This window comes from Cinclus cinclus, chromosome Z (assembly GCF_963662255.1).
Source record: "Cinclus cinclus chromosome Z, bCinCin1.1, whole genome shotgun sequence".
In the NCBI taxonomy this organism is placed as follows: Eukaryota; Metazoa; Chordata; class Aves; order Passeriformes; family Cinclidae; genus Cinclus; species Cinclus cinclus.
The window spans coordinates 64,846,036-64,864,725 of record NC_085084.1 but is presented as its reverse complement, the minus strand read 5'-3'; the positions used below and the strand labels follow the sequence as shown (position 1 = coordinate 64,864,725).

The 18,690-nt window shown below is 38.1% G+C and overlaps 3 protein-coding genes across 3 annotated transcripts in view; 2 read left to right on the top strand and 1 right to left on the bottom strand.

Moving 5' to 3' along the window:
- The window catches only part of RGS7BP (regulator of G protein signaling 7 binding protein), a 33,699-nt gene extending 33,593 nt beyond the window's left edge, over nt 1-106 (top strand). The window contains exon 6 of the mRNA XM_062513677.1: nt 15-106. Coding sequence (XP_062369661.1) covers nt 15-106 — 92 coding nt within the window. The remainder of the gene's footprint in view (nt 1-14) is intronic.
- Nucleotides 107-5,106: 5,000 nt separating this feature from the next.
- On the bottom strand, nt 5,107-15,741 carry SREK1IP1 (SREK1 interacting protein 1). The gene is given in 6 exon segments (XM_062513960.1): nt 5,107-5,917; nt 7,019-7,097; nt 11,156-11,296; nt 12,906-12,953; nt 15,493-15,612; nt 15,615-15,741. Coding segments are annotated over 6 exon segments (705 nt in total). The 3' UTR covers nt 5,107-5,727.
- Nucleotides 15,742-15,835: 94 nt separating this feature from the next.
- The window catches only part of CWC27 (CWC27 spliceosome associated cyclophilin), a 96,277-nt gene continuing 93,422 nt past the window's right edge, over nt 15,836-18,690 (top strand). Inside the window, exons 1-3 of the mRNA XM_062512817.1 lie at nt 15,836-15,956; nt 16,652-16,748; nt 18,351-18,463. Coding sequence (XP_062368801.1) covers nt 15,915-15,956; nt 16,652-16,748; nt 18,351-18,463 — 252 coding nt within the window. The 5' untranslated portion in view covers nt 15,836-15,914. The remainder of the gene's footprint in view (nt 15,957-16,651; nt 16,749-18,350; nt 18,464-18,690) is intronic.

The window sequence follows — 18,690 nt, the reverse complement described above, 5'->3', positions numbered from 1 at the left end:
GTTTTTCATCACAGATGATAGCAGCCTCCTAAACTTGACTCCATATCCACTGGTAAGGAGACGGAAGAGAAGATTCTTTGGATTGTGTTGTCTTGTCTCAAGTTAGAAGATTAAGCACAGAAGCACCAAGGAAATAATGACTTTCATTAAGCCACTGTTATTTGACCACTGAAAAGATGAAAGTGGCTAATCTTGATTATAAAGTATATTTTCTACACTAGGCTATTCATTTTTGTCTTCTGCTCCATCCCTCTTTTCAAATAGGGGTTTTAATACTTTCAAATTATGGTGATCAAAAAATGGCTGTGGAATAGATCTAGCATATTTAAAACATTTTAAGGTATGTTTTGCATGCTTACTTTCAATCACTCAAAGAAGACACATGAATTAAGGTTAATAGATAATTTTAGAGAGTTTTTTTAATTGTTTCAGCTGCAGCTAAAAGTTTGTGCATAGTACAGTACTTTTACTAGTATCATACTAAAATCATACTCTAACAGTCTTTAAGCATAGGAAACTATTTAAGAACAAAACTCTTAAAGTTCTAAGACATTCAAACAATATTACAACAGAATTTGTACAAAATTTCCAGTTGCTTTTTGTGCTCTCATTCATATTTGGTCTTCCACTGTATCTCAACTTCAAAGCTTTATAGAAAAATATCTTAATTTATGATACAAAAACCATATATGAAAATAGTTAAGACTTGTAAATACAGAGAAATCATGGTATCTACAAACTGTACAATGCTTAGAAGCGACAGATTCCCTTTTAAGCCAATAGTATATCTACAAGCTTTTGGGAAAAAAAAAATATTAAAAGAAGGTGTATTAAAATAAACAATGTAAAACACAATGCCAACCCATTTTGTTGCCAGTAGAATTCAAAGCATGGTGTCTGCATATCAAGTATTGATCTTATAAGGCATGCCAGAATTATCTCAGACTGTAAGATATTAAACGTTTTACATTGTTAATAAAGTTTTTTATTTAAATTAAATGTTGTATCTATTTATGTTGCCAGACTACATATTTTTTTCTGATTTTGTTGTCAGAGGCCTACACAAATTTGTGACAATATTTCCATTTTCCAATTTTCTGTACAAGTAAGTTTACAAACAGATTTAAAAATACGGATTACTAAATTCTTTAAATAGCACCCAAAAAAAAAGTAATTTCAATGTGTTTGAAGATTTCAGGTCATGAACTATTCTTAGGCATACATATTCCTAAGCATTTGAAATGGGGAGATGCCTACACACACAAAAACTGCGTGTGAGAGCAAATAATGTTTTTAAGAAGAATGGAATCAGAGTCCACAGCAGTGTTTTTTCAGAGTTAATTCTTTAAATTTTTTGCACATTTCTCATGAACCTTGTGCTCACTCATCAGAGCTGTTGTCTGTAACAGGCAGCACTGACATGTTTTCATTTGAAGTCTCAAAAGCAATAGACTCCCAAATTACTCCATCCCTAAAGATACACTAGCTTTTGCAGCTGTTAAAACTTTGGAAAAACAACTCCTGGTGTCTAATGGCTATTAAAAATACTGTCTGCAAAGTTGATTAGTATTTACAATTAACCAATTAAGTATTGTTCAGCATGATGAAAAAGACAGACATGAATGCCAAAAATAGTGTATGAATTCAAGACTGAATTTACAGTGACGCCATGAGAAAGAAAAGCTGGAAAACAATTCACACAAGCTTCCTTTAAAAGTTCTGTTTTACTGGTACACACAGAGAATTAGATGGGCAGATATTGCAGTAACCTTGTCTAATCCATTTCCTGCCCACATATTCATATTTCATATGCCACGTTATGTGGCAGTTTGTAGCTCTGTTTTAACCATAGCTCTTTCAATGGAATATTCATTAGTAAGACAAATGTATAAACATTTTAATTAATACTACAAAGCTCTTGATATCAGTCATGTCACAGTGAGTTCCCTAACTTCAGCACATTGTGATTGACTTGGATATGTTGTCTTCAAAGCCCTTTGAGATTGCAGTAAAACGAAGCGTACAGTAATATGCTTCCTTGTATCTTTTGTTATTCTAGAAACTTCAGCAGTGTTTTTTCTTCTTCAATTAAAGACTACTAAAATCACAGTCTTTGCTCGTTTTTAAGCCTTTATATAATTCTAAACAATCTAGCATCTTACCTGAAGCCTTTTATACTTTCTACTAATCCTAATTGGACACATGCTGTAATTCCCAAGCTTTATGGCCACTTAAGGAATATTGGTGCTCAAGGGTAAATGGAAGTTATCTTAACGGATAGTGACATGAACCACATTGTGGTAAGCATCTGAATTGAAGAGGTGTCAAGGGATAAATTGGTTTACTTAGGAATGCAGCGGATTATCTTTTACTAATTCAAAAGAAAATTTCTTTTTAAGCCCCAGAATGTGATGTTGGAAAAAAAAAAGGTAATGATATTACTACATTTTAGTTTAATGTAGGATCAACATTTAAAAGTTTCCTCAATGAAATTATATAAAATTATTTAAGAGATTATTGAGGACCATTATTTACTTCCCAAGTACTTAGAAATGCCCCCTACTTCACAATTAACTCCCAAATGCAGGGAAACAAGCAATTCAGGAAGAATACTGAGAAAAGCAGCACTTGCTTTCTAACTCCATCTTGAACATTTTACTTGAAAGTGTTACAAATTAAAGGCACCATAATTCTTTTGCAGGGTAGGAAGCAAGTAAACCTCTTCCCACGAAATATGCCAAGTTTCACCAGCTCTTTTTTTTACTAAAACTTTCTGCAGCTCCATCTTCTCAAAACCAAATTCTTTATAGCCACCTTCCACTGGTAGCACCCATTTTCCAAAAATACATCATAAAAAATACCAATCTAAGAAATCAAATATCTTTGTACACTGTAAAGTCTAATTTTTTCAGAGCAGAATCAAATTACAGGCTTACAGCAGTAGACGGCACACTAACATATGCTGCAGGTTGCATGTTAACTTATCCAAAATGAGAAGTTACCATGCAAAATCTGCATGTTAACTTACATAATAGGTCCATGTATATCCAATACAACTTTAAAAGTTTGCATCAGAGAAATGGAGAAACACAATAACCAACTTCTGTCCCATCTGAGGAATAAAGTGGTGCATTAAATGCCTATTGATCTTACGTTTGTGTAATGGTGAAATTCCGTATTACCTCTGAAAGAGGTATTCTACCTGTGGTCCAGCTTCATGGACAAGAGGCAAGAGAAGCTAAAGAAACAAGTATTCCTGATTGTACTTAGTCATAAGTGACTCCAGTCAATGAAGAGACTTGTATCATTATTTTGGGGAGTTCGTGTTCCAGTTTAAGTTCTGGGACCTTGAAGGCACTGACTGACACCCTTTACCAGCAGAACCAACCTTTTCTGCATCAAAAATAACTGAGCCAGGCTAAATACAGTAGGCAGGACATCTTTTCTAGGGATCATGGTGTGGCAAAAGCTGTTACAATGACTTTTAACTGTTCTACAGCTGAATAATTCATCTCAAATCCAAAAATATTTTCCCATAGCAGTTTTACAAAAATAGCCCCAGCCATGTTTCAAGAGGTATACCTTTACTCCTTAATTGGTAGTTGTACCCTTAATGTGGTATTTGGTTTTTGCCAATTTAGGCTGCTCCCAGCATAAGCATAATCTGCTGATCTAAGCCTAATGTTGCCAGTCTTAGACATTTTTCTGCCTGAACTCACTTTGAACTACCAGTCTGCATCTCATTAGCACTTTGAGCCCTTACCTTATTTTGTGTTTGTGTGCAAAATTTCTTGGAGTGGTATTTCTCTCACTTCCATTTTTAAAAAATTTATTAAGTAGCAGTAGTAATAGGAATTCTGATGTCTAAAGAGAGCACGTGTTTCTGTTTGTCCAGGCTGTTGCTGTCTAATGCAAATATATCTTCATTTGCGCTCAGCTCCCTCTTACAGAAGTTATTTCTAGCTCTTCTGGGACTGCAGTTCTTCAATGAAAACAAAGTTTTTGCCAATATTCAGCCTAAATCTACTCCTGGACAATTAAAAATATATTGTGTGTGTGTGTGTGTGTATATGTATATATATATATATATATATATATATATATATATATATATATATATACATATGTAAGAAATATATATGTAAGAAACAGGTAAATTTTATTCTTTGTTAAAATTCTCTCGTGGCCAGAATTCTGCCAGGATGTTCTGTAAATTATTCTACTAGGTTAAAGCCTCAGGAAAATACACAGTACAGATAAATAAGGATTAATCACTCCTTCACAGTACACATTCTCCATGGAACAAATACTTCACTTACACAGAAAACTAAACAAACTACATCTTGAGTCATATTTTTCTCTATTCACCTTTATTATTTATTGTGGTTTGCATCTTAGAATTTCTATTAATGCCTTTCTCAGGTACTGGATGCAGAGGCATTGTATTAAGAGGCACCAAGTGAGTGTTTGCCAAAGAGAGTCTGTGATGTGTGGTAATTTCCACAAGGTAAGATAGGTTGGCTGCCCAAGACATGGCAATGTCAAAAATACCTTTTAACAGCTTCACAGCTGGCTCTACTGTGGAGACTTCAGAGCACAATTGATCATCAGTTGAGTAAAAGAGTTTGGGATGTTTGACATTGTTTTAAATACACAGAGATTGTGTCCTTTTTTGACTGGGGAGAGATGATGTGAGGAATTGCAGAAGATGATCTTCTACAAATACATCCCCAGAGTTCCTAGAACTGATTGTTATGTGAAACAGAAAACAAGCACCATGTCAGATTCATTATTCACGATACTTTTCAGAGGGACCTGCAGCTATGACATTCTTCCCTGTTGTCAAGTACAAAAGCACTGAGTAAATACAGAGTTCAATATGCATTACCTCATCAGCTTTCATGTCCTTAAAGAACAAGGCTGTAAATGTTACTCAGTCCATTCCAAGTTCACAGCTAGATGCTGCAACCTTTTCTATCCACAATTGCCTTGTTGCAATTCTGAGCTATGATTCTTCACTATGACTGATTTTTGAAAGAAAAAAAAAACAAAACCTTCCAGTGATAGAACTGCATAATAATACTGCATCACAAGGAATTTATTTTTTCTTTTCATTCCACCTCTTGGATACCGATGGCTAAGACTTCTGTTGTCTATCATATATGCTCCCTTGCAGCTGGAAAAGAACCAACATACCATTGAAGAGAGCTCAGAATACAACAGAGGAACTATCTGACTAAACTGCAGGAAACATTCCCAAGAGTCCTGTAAACACAAACCTACCAAATGACAAAATCTTTAATATTCATACAAATTTCAATGATTTATTTAAAGGGTAATAGAAAATCTCACTTGAATTTCCAAATTTGTTGTAACCATTCTGACATTAAATCTGTATCATTCTACACAAATTATTCTACACAATTCAGTTTTCTATGCAAACTGAAATTTACCACATCCTACTGTTAAGGATTACCAGCACAATCACAACTGAACTAAAAATCAGAGTGAAGAACCAGTTTCATGGTTTAGTACTAATAAACCTGAAATAGAAAAGCAATTTTTTTCATAAATGGTCCATCTAATAATTTGAAGCACTGATGTATGCAAATAGATTTCTCAAAAAAAAATATATCCCATTTTACAACAGCATTGCAAAGCATAAATAAACTTGCTATGAAAGGAAAATTATCTCTGCAGAAGTGAATGCAAAAATAGACTAGCATGTCAGTCACTACTCAAACTGTCTGAACTATTAGAAGATGAACTTTTTTCCTTTCGTCTCTTCTTTTTCTCCTTTTTATGATGCTTTCCTTTCTTAGATTTATGCTTTTTCCCCTTTTCCTTTTCTTTTTTGCGTGACTTTTGTTTTTTTGACTTTGGCTCATCCTCTTCTGCAGAACTTGATGAGGAAGATCTAGTAAAAAAAAGCAGATCAATATGTAATTAAAGAAGGAAAATTACACAATTTAACATGTCAGTATTTTTATAATGTCATAAATTGAATTTGGTGTAGAATTTAGTAGCATCTACTGGAAAGGTTATGATATCTGAGTCTGCATGTTTAACTTAAATCATGACATTCCTAGTAAGACTTTCATGCCAGAAAAGCAGTATGTTTAAAAATACATATTTTAAAATAATGGAATAGGCAAGTTGTGTGGGTTTTCAGTCTTTGAGAAAAGAAAAACCAAGAATACAGACCATCAAAAATAAAGTATGACAAGACAGAGCTTCTGCTTTTAGAAGGACTGTCTTCAAAAGTGGATGTTTGAGCTACACAATGCAAATAAAGAAAAGGAAAAATGCAAATACAACAGGTTTTAAATCTTGTTTCTTTATTTCTGAGGGACATGTTCTTGTGATCTTCAAACACATTTTACAGTTTATACCTTCCAGTGAGTTCCTGGCATATTGTCTTATCAACTGGTCTAATGACAAAACATCAGTTTCATCTACAGTCTCACTTAAAAAAAAAAAAAAAATCCTCCAAAAAACCAAGTCAGTCCACCAGCCAGAACTCAGATTCACAATTGGGATATAATGATATTTTCCTCTGATACTTGAGTAACACTGTTTTTAGGCTTCTACATTAGCAGGTACACTAAAACACAACACCTCTTCAATATTAGAGAAGTTTCCCTTTTAGTAACTACAAGTTACCCACAATCCTCCTGACTTTTCCCATCACAGCTTGCCTAGAGTTGGACAGTCAGGGGGAGTTCTGCTTTCTCTAATCTGCACACCTGCAGTTTGCTAGAGCTTTCAAGATTCCTATGATCCTAACTCCATAGCAGCAAGCCTGTGACTCCACCACTTACCAAAGAACCTTTACCTTGCCATTATTTTACCACCACCTCACCATTAATCAGTTCTCACTGGAAAACTGAAAACTCTTCAAATGGAAGATGTACTTGCAAATAAAGCTGCATCAATCGAAACAATACTTCCTGAGAAAACGTATAAAAAATATTTCCAAAGCTGTGTTTTGAAATGAAAATAGGTATGTGATGATTACCTTTTCCTAAGTCTCTTCAATTTTGTTTTCTCTTTGCTTTTTCTTTTTTGTTTCTTTTTTTCTTCCTCTTCATTTAAATCTATGGGTAGAAAGTTAAAGTCAAAAACACTTGTCTGAATTAAGATCAGCATTAAAACAGTAGCTTCAATAGCAGTGTTCAAGTTACTACAAAATTCCTGTTAAAAGGCTTTCTTTTCCTTCCCCCAAATTCTAGTTAGTAATTTCAAAACTGTATTGCAGTAGCAGCAGGACTTGTATATACAACTTACATCGTACTGACATTGATCTAAGCACTAAGAATGAAGAAGGGCATGTGAAATGTTGCAAAAAGACCTCTTCCCTATATGTTTACATCAGATTCAGGCTTTCATATCTGTTCCTCTGTATTTTAACAGTTCTAGCATTTAACATACTATTCTCCATGTCTGCAAAAAAGAACAAATTTAAAAAAATATTCTCCTAGGCTTTGCTGAGTTACTTTCACTGTGTCATGCTTCACAAACAGCAATGCCTTAAATGAAACACATTTGAATTAATTGTCAGTGTACTGCCTACAGAGACTGGCAGAAGAGTCACCCCTCGTCCAGCTGTGTATGCCTCCTGCCCTAATGCTCTATAGTGTTACTTCAGTAAATGCTTCACATTTCACTTACAAGCAAGGTTTTTATGACGTAGATGAAATTTCTGACCTTATATTTTTCTATACCAGATAAAAAAACACTTTTGAACTCTCCAAAATGGAAATCCACCATATAAATACACATTCAGCTAACAGAAAAATACTGGGTTTACAATTTATCCTTAAAAGAGGGCAAATTTTCAGTATTACATCTTATTCCTATGACCCTTTCCATAAAGTCTGAATGCTGGTGTAGTTATTCCTTTGCTAACACAAATACAAATTATTGGTCTGCATGTTACAGGAGTGGAACTTGAAAGATTTTGGTATGACTTTGTGCTGGTTATGCCTTGAAGGTGCCTGTGGGGACTGCATACTAGGAAGTTTTCCTCCATGAGAACTTCCTCTGTGAATTGACGGGACCAGTTGGAGGCTGGCTTAGTTGTTGACAGCCTGAGAAACCACTTGGAAAAGTCGGTTCACTCCGTGAATCACATTTTTGAAGCAAGTAAACGCCGGGAAAAGCTCTCTTTCATTTCTGATCTCTCACAAGGTTACACTGACCTGGCCCGGGTCCCTCTCCTGTGGGGCCAGGCAGGGCTGGGCTCGGGAGGCTGCCGGGCCCCGTTTCCAACCAGGAGCCCCGATAACCAAAAGAAGCCGAGCCCATTGCTGAGATCCTGGCCCTTTTCCCGGTGTGTCCGTGGCTCGGGGGGCCCTGCCCTGCCCTGCCCCGGCTCGGAGCAGCCCTGGGGTGGCCGAGCCCGCCCGGCCGCCCTCACGGGCTGGGGGGAGGCAGCCGGGCCCGGTTCGGGAGAGCCCCCAGGGGTTTGTGTGCTGGGCAGGGCAGAGGGAGAACCCCCGGGCTGCGGCTGGAGCTGGGGGCGGGCAGCGCCGGGGGAAAGCCATGGACACACGGCCTTGGCACCCATTTCTCCTCTGCGTGCACTTTGCAGTTTCCATCCGGCCCCCCCAGCACGGCCTGGGCACCCTGAGATCCTGACACAGCTCCGGCATGGCCTGGCACAGCCCCTGCAACTTCTGGGTGAGATTTTAACTTTTCCAGTGCTCAGATAAGACTGACAGACTTTCCATCCTTCCTTGGGTGAGAGGGAGAAGAACAGAAAGGATGCACCAAAGTCAATGAAGTAAAAGCCAAGTTTCTAGATGGAAGGAGAATGAGTAGGTGCCATGAAGATTGGCTGAAAAATCTTTTTGTAAGTTATAGGGGTGGATTGTACTACACTAAAATATTCCTTTAAATCATGGAGAAAGACATGTGAGGTGGAATGAAGTATAAAGTGTTTAGAAGATCCTTTGTCCTGAGGGAAAAGGGGGATTTCTGTTCCTGGGAATGAAGCATGAACAGAGAGAAGTGAGCTGAAGAGAACTTTTGCCTTTTAGCAGCTCATCCTTACAAGTAATACCCCACGACTTCAACATGGCCCACAAGCACAGCTCTGGGAAGGCTGTGAAGGTGGGAGGAGTTTCACGATTGCAGATTCCTGGGCGACTGCTATTAGTGAAAAAGCTCAGGAAGTCAGGAGAGAACTGTTTTTTTCCTCTCTTGAAAAAGATCCCTATAGCTGAACAGGAAGAAACTCCTCGCCCTAAAGTGAACTGAAAAAGATTATTTAAGTAAGGAATTAACTGAAGTATCTCTGTATGTTGTTAAGAAGGTGTAAAAGGGGGGATGAGGGAGTGGTCTGAAGATCTATTCTGAATTTATTATTTTTCTTTGTGTTGTCAATAAACTTTTTCTTTATAACCTTTTAAGTTATAGGCCTACTTTGCTTTTGCTCCTAATTCTATTTCACAACAGAAGGTGAATATATTAAAATTGGCAAACCCAAACTATGATAGACATAAAAGAGCAAATTACCTTTGGAGCAATGGAAAAAACACAAACAAGAATGGGTGAACAAACAGTATTTTCTTAAGAAAACTGTGCAAAATCTGAAGATAAGAAAATGGCAAAATTTTGGTTGGATAACTGACAGATACATGTCTCCTTACAATACAGGTATGTCCTGGTTTACAATACAACATACATATTCTATTACCATCTGAGAAGGGTGATCATCCTTATCTCTGTGGGAAATGTCTTCTGTTGATGGGCCATAACTGATAAGGGTGATCATCCTTATCTCTGTGGGAAGTATCTTCTGTTAATGGGCCATTGAGTCCTACTGTATAACTGATAAGATTACATCATCCCATTGGGAGATGCTCCAGCCAGGAGGACGAGCCAAGCCTTTCCTACCTAGATAAAAACTGAGGTTTAGAACGCCAAAGGCAGCCTTTTTCCACTGGATTCCAGAGGAAGAACCAGGCTTTTATCCACATCATCGCTGGACCCTTTGGAGGAAAGCTGCACCAGCACCCTGACTGACAGGGTATCAGGTTGTATTCTGACTCTGTCAGTGGTTTTATTTTTATTATTGCATGTATTTTGGTTTTTATCTTTTTTTTTCTCTTCCCTATTAAAAATTGTATTACTGACTTGAAGTCTCACTGGTTTTGCTTTTCAAACCAGTACAAGGTAGCAGCCACAATTTGCAGAAGGACATATAATGAACAGGAATATTAGAAGATCAAGTAAAAAGTTGTTTTTCTTGCAGGTATTCATCTTCCATCAGCTTAGGACTGAAAAAACACAACCTTTTTATTCAAAAACACATAAAAAGTGGTAAGTATTTTTTCCAAAGATACTTGTTCCAAGAAAGTACCATTGCTGTACCGATTGAGCACTCTTGATAAACAGCCTATCTATTTCTTTTGAAGTGTACAGCTAACTACAGGGTTCTATCAATCCCTTTTCCTTTCTAAATAGCATCTTCTGTAGGAAATAAATGCCAGAGCATATGAGTGCAAGAGAACAAAACACAATGAAATACATGTGGGCAGAGAAGAATGTTCATTCATTTAAAACACACTGTGGTGGAACAAACTCCCTTCTTACTTAGGTGAACAACCTTTTTGGAGTCCAAATTCAAATAAACTCAAGTATCTGATAAACAACTAATCTATTCTCACTTTGACAACAAGTTGACACTCAGACTTTCCAAATAGGGAACAGTACTTCTCCAAATATGAATGACTTGAATTCCAAGTTACTAGCTGTTTCAGTCAAAATCCTACTTAGAAACTGGAGGGAAATTCAGATGTCATATTTCTCATTAGTTAGAAGACATTTGATCTACATGTTGTAATCCAAAGATTAACTCAGAGCATCCGTATCATTTTCTTCTAAGCAGCTTCTCAGTAAAAGATCAATTAATCTCTTGCATTTAGGAGCTTTTTGAGATGTTCCAAACAGGCACATTAAAAACTTCCCATAGAAGGAATTAATCATAATACTAAAAGAAAATGGGTGTACAAAATCTCTGAAGTCTGCACACATAAAGTAAAAGACCTATTTTTAAATCACAGGCTAGAAGAACTAAAAGTAGTTATCAAAAATGAGAGTCCCTGCACATCAGAAAACTATTATCCAAAACCCACAAAAAACACCTTACTCTTTTTCTCACGCATGGCTTGCAATCTCTGTAGTTCCTCCTCCTCGCTGTCTTCACTGCTAGTGCTGCTAACGTCTAGAACAATATCTCTTTGAGGATCCACTCGGAGGAAGTTTCGACATTCAAATGTCAGATGACCAGCTGAATAAAATACATACACAGCAAGACGAGTCAAAATTTAACAATAAACATCAAAACTAAAGAACAATGATTTTTGTATTATTCAGTTTTGAGAAGTGAAAAGAAAAATGGTAGGCTGTGATCTGTGAAAGGGGCAGGATAAAGCTTACTTTGAAAAATTTTCCAAGAACTTTGATAGGTTGTGCAATGTTCTTCCATTTAACAGTGCTTTATGGCTTCTCTCCATTCTGCTAATTAGAAGATTTCTTTTCAACTTTACTTTCTATTATTTAATGATCTTAGATACTTTCTTAAGAAACTACTCGAAAACATAGCATGAAATAATTCAAAAACTAGAGTAAGTGTTGCATTGCCTAACTCCCTCTAGTCAAATTGTGACTCCTATTTGCTTACGAGACATAATCTTTAACCACCACCACTTAATATGGACTAACTACTGTCTGACCAGTATTCTTAGTTTTCTAAGTTACATCTTGATAATCATGACCAACTAGCAACATTGTGCCAAATACACTCATTGAAATAATAAAGTGAAATTTTAAAAAAATTAAGATATGGTTAGGAAGACACCGTAATTCAAGAAGTAACTGAAGTAAACTCATGTTCTTGGTAAGTACGATGTCAAACTATCTATACTTTGAAGACAGAGATTTTAGGAACATATAAATATGGATCATTTGATTTGACTACAAGTTTCCTTCTCTTCCAAAAAGCTTCTGGTACTTGCTGCATGGAGAAACAAAGCACTAAATCTCTATTTATATCCACTGTTCTTTGAAAGCACAGATACACAAAGCAATTCACTGACAAAATTCTTTGGAAAAACTCAAGTGGAAGAATGAAGCAAGCTTTTTTCCTATCACCCACATAACGCCCATAAAAAACTCAAACAGCTTAACTCACTGTGCTAAAAGTCCAAGACAATTCAGTATAAAACAATGTCCATTCCTCCAACAGTCTAAAAACAAGAGTCAGTGATTAAAAGACCTGTCACTACGACCTGTCTCCATTAATCAGGAAGTAGTCACAGACATTTACAATCAGTCTATAAAACAAAGCATGAGCTAAATGCCAACTGCAGAACGTGTAAGCAATAAAGGTAGTTGTTTCTTGAAATACACAAAGTTTATACAGATTTTAAACTATTTTTTCTGGTGAATTAGACTGAACTGAAACTGAAATGCCTGCCTCTTTGCAGAAAGCACAAGTGCTCATCTCAAGACATATATATATATATATATATAGATAGATAGATAGATAGATGGATATAGATATAGCTATGTATTTATATATATATATATATATATCAATCAAAGCAGGTGCTTTCAATTCGAAGTTTCTCAAGTAACTGCACTGAGATGTAGTATGTATAATAGCATATACTTGTCTTTTGCTGAGAAGCTCAAAGAGCATCGATAAGTGTGAGAAACCACAGAATAAACATGAAGTAAATAAAAGAAAATTAATATCATTATTTAAACTGACAAATGCCTGGGCAACAAGGGAGGAAACATTTTTCCCCTTTTTCCCCCTCTTCAAAAGGCAGTTCCAACCAACATCATAAACTGAAGAAAGCACTGTAATTTCATCCTGTTTATTACAGACTTACGGTAGCCACACTTCTTGCATCCAGCTCTGATATTATCCTTATTTCCACCTGAAAGAGAAAATTTCACCAGTTAGGTGTTGCTGAAGAGAACCTTTGACTTTCTTTCATATGTGACTTGATAATCTCAATACACAGACAGAAGTGATCACCCCTCACAAGTATTAAGTACACTAAGATCTCTTTAAAAAGCTGCATTTCTAAGGCTACTTTTCTGTGCAGTAATCTATCAGGACACATTTGACTAGTTTAAACTGCTAGACATCATTTAGTATTACATAATTTACTGCCAAATCCTAATTTGACTTATTGTGACCTTTCCACTTGTTTAGTTGCAGTATGAACACAGTAATAGACATCTAACATTCCAGTGATCTGTAGCACACTATATAAATTCAAGCAGTGCGAGGATGTTGACAGGCATTCACTGGAAACTCTGAAGTGATTTGTATTTTAATTACAAGAACTGACTTTAAAAGGCAATTAAAAGGACCAAACCAAATAAAAAATCACTCCTGAAAAGAAAGAAGGGAATAAAAAATTTAACAAATTGTTAAATTATCCTGCATCAAGACAACATGACACCAAAAACAAAGAATGCAAGAAAGGAAGTGCATAAGAAAGTGAAGACAGTAACAGAAAAGTTTGGAACCCAAGAAGGAAGAAGGATCTGAATAATACAAATTTTATCTGAACGATACAAATTTACTGAAAGTGTTTCTCCCATGTGAGACAACAGTTAAGTTAAACAGACACAGTAGGACATAATTCAGGAGAAGCACCAGGGACTTACCCCACCCCAAAACAGACCAATCTTAATTCTAATAATTTAAGCCATTGATAATGAAAGTGGCAACTGAATTCCCAAAATCAAAGGATGCCATTCTATCTCCCAAATGAATAGAGCAGAAAACCCCCAGCAACTTAAGGAATCATACACTATCAGAAATAGAATACAGTGGTCCCATTAATTTAAACTATCATTTACTGAAACAAGCATTATTTTTAGAAAATTCTACTCAAAATAACAGAAACCTTCAAACTCCAAGTTTGAAAAGACTACCTTTGAAACTTGGAGGACACAGGTATATGCCTTAGAGAGTACTGGAAAGCCAATCAACAAAGACCCATACATCTCATTATAACAGGAGATTTTCTGAAGATCCCAAAACCTTAGTATTACATATCTCCTTCAAGGAAAGCAGTGTTCAGGTGCCTGTTTTGTGACTATCTTTAGAAGGGCACCCATGAGAGATAAGGAGGTAGGGAACATAGAAGAAAGAGTCATAAAATAAAAATCAAAAGCATACGTTTGTCTTGCAATGTCACATCAGAGAAACACTCAAATCAACATCTGCTTGTTCACTATTCCTTGAAAACAAGATCACCCAAGCTATCTACTTTATCTCAACTTTCTGAAATACAGAGTCAATCTCAGCCCCACTGCACAGCTAACCCATAGGTAAAGAAAGATTTGGTATTCCAGCCAAGGGAGGTCAGCAGAGTCATGTGCATACTACAGAAATCTCCCCTGTAAGTCAGGATCTCAAAAAAAGACACCCAACAGAAGACAAGAATATAAATATTGTCATCAAATATTCCCACCAAATTCCAAGGACTGAAATTTTATTATTGATTTTTGCTTTAAATAATGTAAGAGGCAGGGGTTTAGACTAGATAAAATTTTAGATTACGAAAAGCAAATGAATTGCAAGAAGCTTCCTTTCCCACTCCTTTTCCTGCCCACATCTTAATTCTCAATACAATTAACAACTGTCACAGAACTAAGGATTTCGTTCATTCAGTGGAGCATAAGATTGAAAAGCTCTGTAAACCTTTCAATGCAAACATGTCTTCCTCAAACACCTCTTCTAGAATAGGAACAAGCTTATGAAGGCCTTATCTTCACCAGAGAAGCAGCTCACCAAAGCTCAGGCCTGTTCAGCTGCTCTCGAACCAAAACACTCCCCGTTTTCCAGGACAAGGGAACCCTGCGAAGCAATGGCGATCGTGCTCGGCCAACACAGACCTGAAGCCTTCCAAACCGCGCAGGCGTTTCTACCTGCCCTGTCTCACAAGAACAAACTATTGGGAAACAAGCGTTAATCCAGAACGACAGTGGAGGAGAAAAGCCAAGTCTGACAACAACCGTTCTTTAGCTCTAACTTCAGAGAAGGAGGCGATGGGAACCAGCGCTGGGTGACTCAGAAACTCGGGGAGAGGCCCCTCAAGAGGACGCGCCCGCAGCGCCCCTGCCGGGTACGGGCGCGGCTCCGGCTCCATCTCCATCTCCACCTCCACCTCCCCGCCGCCGCCCCCGGCAGCGCAGATCCGAGCAGCGCCCGCCGCCCCCCGCACGCTTCCTAGCGCCGCGCACAGCCGCGCGCCCTCCCTGCGCAACCGCCCCGCCACTCGTTCCCGGAGCCGCGCTGGCCCCGCCGCTCGTTCCCGGAGCCGCGCTGGCCCCGCCGCTCGTTCCCGGAGCCGCGCTGGCCCCGCCGCTCGTTCCCGTCCCCAGGCTGCCGGGCCGGAGCCAGCCGGCGCTGCCCCTGCCCCTGCCCCGCCGCGGTCCCGGGTAGCAGATCCTCACCCGGCAGCGCCATCCCGCCGCTCTTCCCGGACCACACCGGCACGCATGCGCAGCGACACCTCTCCCCGCCGGAAGGCTTTGCCCGGTGCACCCCGGGACCGTACCACTCCCTGGGAAGGCCGTGAGCCTCAGCATCCCTAGGGCGGGAGTCACGGTGGGGGACCACATATGTGTGGAGAAACCTGAGGGTCTTTCCCACGACACGTCCTTTCTCGGTGAATCTGAGAACAGCTCCGGCCGAAGACTCATTCCTTCATCCTTTCTCCCGGCTTGTGTGACTTCATCCCCCCCCCTTGCCTGGGCTGCGTACAGACGCCCAAGATGGCGGGCAACTCGGGGCGGTAGGGAGTGCTGGAGGCGAAGCGGGGACCGTCGGCGGCGGCTGAGGAGGGCTCCCCGGCCGGGCTGGTCCTTTCCCCGCCATGAGCAACATCTACATCCAGGAGCCGCCCACTAACGGGAAGGTGAGGCTGCCAGGGTGAAATCCTGGAGAAGTTATGTGTTGTAGGGTTATGGGAGGACAGGCGAGAGGAACACGAACTTAGGTGGTGGTGGTGGCGATGATGATGATGATGATGATGATGATAGTGGTGATGGTGTTTGAGGGTGGGGAGCTCGTTGTTTCTGTGGCGCACTGGTTTGGTTGAAGTTAATTACTTGACGCTGCCAGAGTCAAAGCACGAGGCATGGTATCTGGAGACGTAACACAGAACAGTCCTCGGAGGGTTTAATTTAATTTGCTCTATTCCCGATTATATCTTACATCCAAAATTTTGTTATGATCGCTCATAATGTAATGAATGTAATGATCTTCCTTTTAAGAGCGATATCACTGAATATTTATGGCTTTTCTTTCACCACGTTGTTTCGTTATGGAAATGAGAAAGGGTGTCTTAAGTTTCTACAAAGTACCGACCATGTTATGTTATGCTAATACAGCTATCTTATACATCTTTATTACATATATTGATTCAGAGCTGTATCTCAAGTATCTCACGGAAGTGCTACTTAGAGCTAACAGCAGCTACCCGGCACCCTTAAATGCATACCACTCTTACAAAGATAACAAATTCAGGTTTATTTTTTTAGGCAGTTAGATTCTTTAATCAGTGACTAAGTTACAATTAAACTGAGGCTGCATTTATCTGTATATTTATAGGTTTTGCTGAGAACTACAGCAGGAGAGATAGATATAGAATTGTGGTCAAAAGAAGCACCAAAAGCATGCAGAAATTTCATCCAGCTATGTATGGAAGGTAATGAGTGAATAGGATGGGAATTGTGGAAATAAATTCATATGCAATCTTTGTGCCCTTTCTGTAAAATAGAGGTTATAATTATGTTTTGACTTTAGTATGTCAGTAAGTTTATTTCTCTTTAGAAATTATTTATTAACACTCAAACAATGTTTGTCTTTCAAGATTAGCAATGAAGCTGGTAGGGAAAATAAGTAAAAATTTTGTATGGTTTTTTCAAATTAAGCAGATTACATAGTAGTGAAACGTTGTCTTTCCTAGTCCTGAGAAGGCTTAATTTCAGCAAATGTCTACAAAGTATAACAACTTCAGTGTGTGTATGAAATGACAGTGTCATTCTCCAAAATTCTCATTTCTGCATCATAATTTCTTGTGCCCTCCACAATTTCTTTTTTTCTTTCTGTGAGCATTCCTAATATTTCAGTTGCTGGGTTTTTTTTTGTTTGTTTGTTTGTTTGTTTTTTTGTTGATGAAAGCTCTGTAAAGCTTTCTACTGAAGTAGTGGGTACCAGGATGAGAAACTCCCTACTGAGAAAAATGTAACAAAAGTCTGTGAAAGATTTGATGCCTTTATATGTTTTCTAACTGGTGCTATTCTCCCATTTAAGCATTTATAGGATTATTAAGGGTTCTTTTAGCCTTCTTCTCTTAAACAAAAATAGCAGTCTAAGCTTTGTGCCTCCAGCACAGATCCAGTCTGTGTTTTTTTTTCCCTAATGTTGAGACTTTTTTGCAATGGTAAAAGAATTTCTTAGACTGAAAAAGGTTCATGTATACTCAGTGGGCTTTATTTCCTTTCTGATTTTTTTTTTAAACTGCTGTGTAGTGTCTTGTGCTTTGTATAATACATTTAAGAATTTCTCATTAATATCCCACCATATAGCCATCCATGATGTGTCTAGTTATGCTGCCACATTTGCATGTCCTACTTTATCTTGCAGCATGCTGCAGAGTTATTGTTTGTTATTTCTATTAGTATTGTTATTATATCAGCCAGGGAATTGGTTCAGGTGACGTTTTCATTCCTTTTGGTTTTTTATGATCTTGTAACCTCTATCAGATAGATAGATAAAAGAAGATAGCTTAGTGAAGCAAAATGTATGACATTTCGTTCTGGAAAAATTATCAGTCTAGGTACAGAAAGGTGATGAAAGGTGTTCTAGGTGAGTGAGCACCTATAGGTATTATGTGAGCAAAAGTGCAAAACATCTGTATATGGATATTGCTAATGTTGTGCATGAGATCTCATCCAGGATAAAGCACAGTATTTCTAGTTATCCTCTTAAATTGGTGTATTTTGATAGAGTCATTCCAGTAATAAAACTTAAAAGCTGAAAAGACTGTAATTCATCAAGGTCATCTTGTCACTGATGGGCAGGATTTTTGCAAAAGAAACATGTGACACCACAGGGTGTGATTTCATAAGTCTATGGAGATCAGAAGGGAACAAAATAGAAGCCAACAGTGGTATCTAGTTACAGAATTTGCTTTCTAGAACTTCAGTCTCTGGACATCACTGCATGATCTATATGAAAGTTTTGGTTTGGGACTACTTACATGTATTTAACACCTTATTTTTTTTTTCTTTTTTTTTTTTTTTAGAGTATTACAATAACACAATATTTCACAGAGTAGTGCCTGGCTTTATTGTGCAAGGGGGTGACCCCACTGGTACTGGATCAGGAGGAGAGTCAGTCTATGGAGCTCCTTTCAAGGTGTATATCTGTATCTTACACGTTACTTGTTTGTTATTCTCTATCCATTGTTCTTTCCACCAAGTTCTGAAAAATCAAATCTTATATGAAATGCATATATGTGCAGTAGTTGCCTTCATGTGCTGCTTCTGTATGTTTGAATATGGCCTTCTAAATTGAGAGTTCTTAGGTCTAGCTACTCTGATATAATGATAAACCTGGGGGCTCAGATCATGGGTGAAGAACAG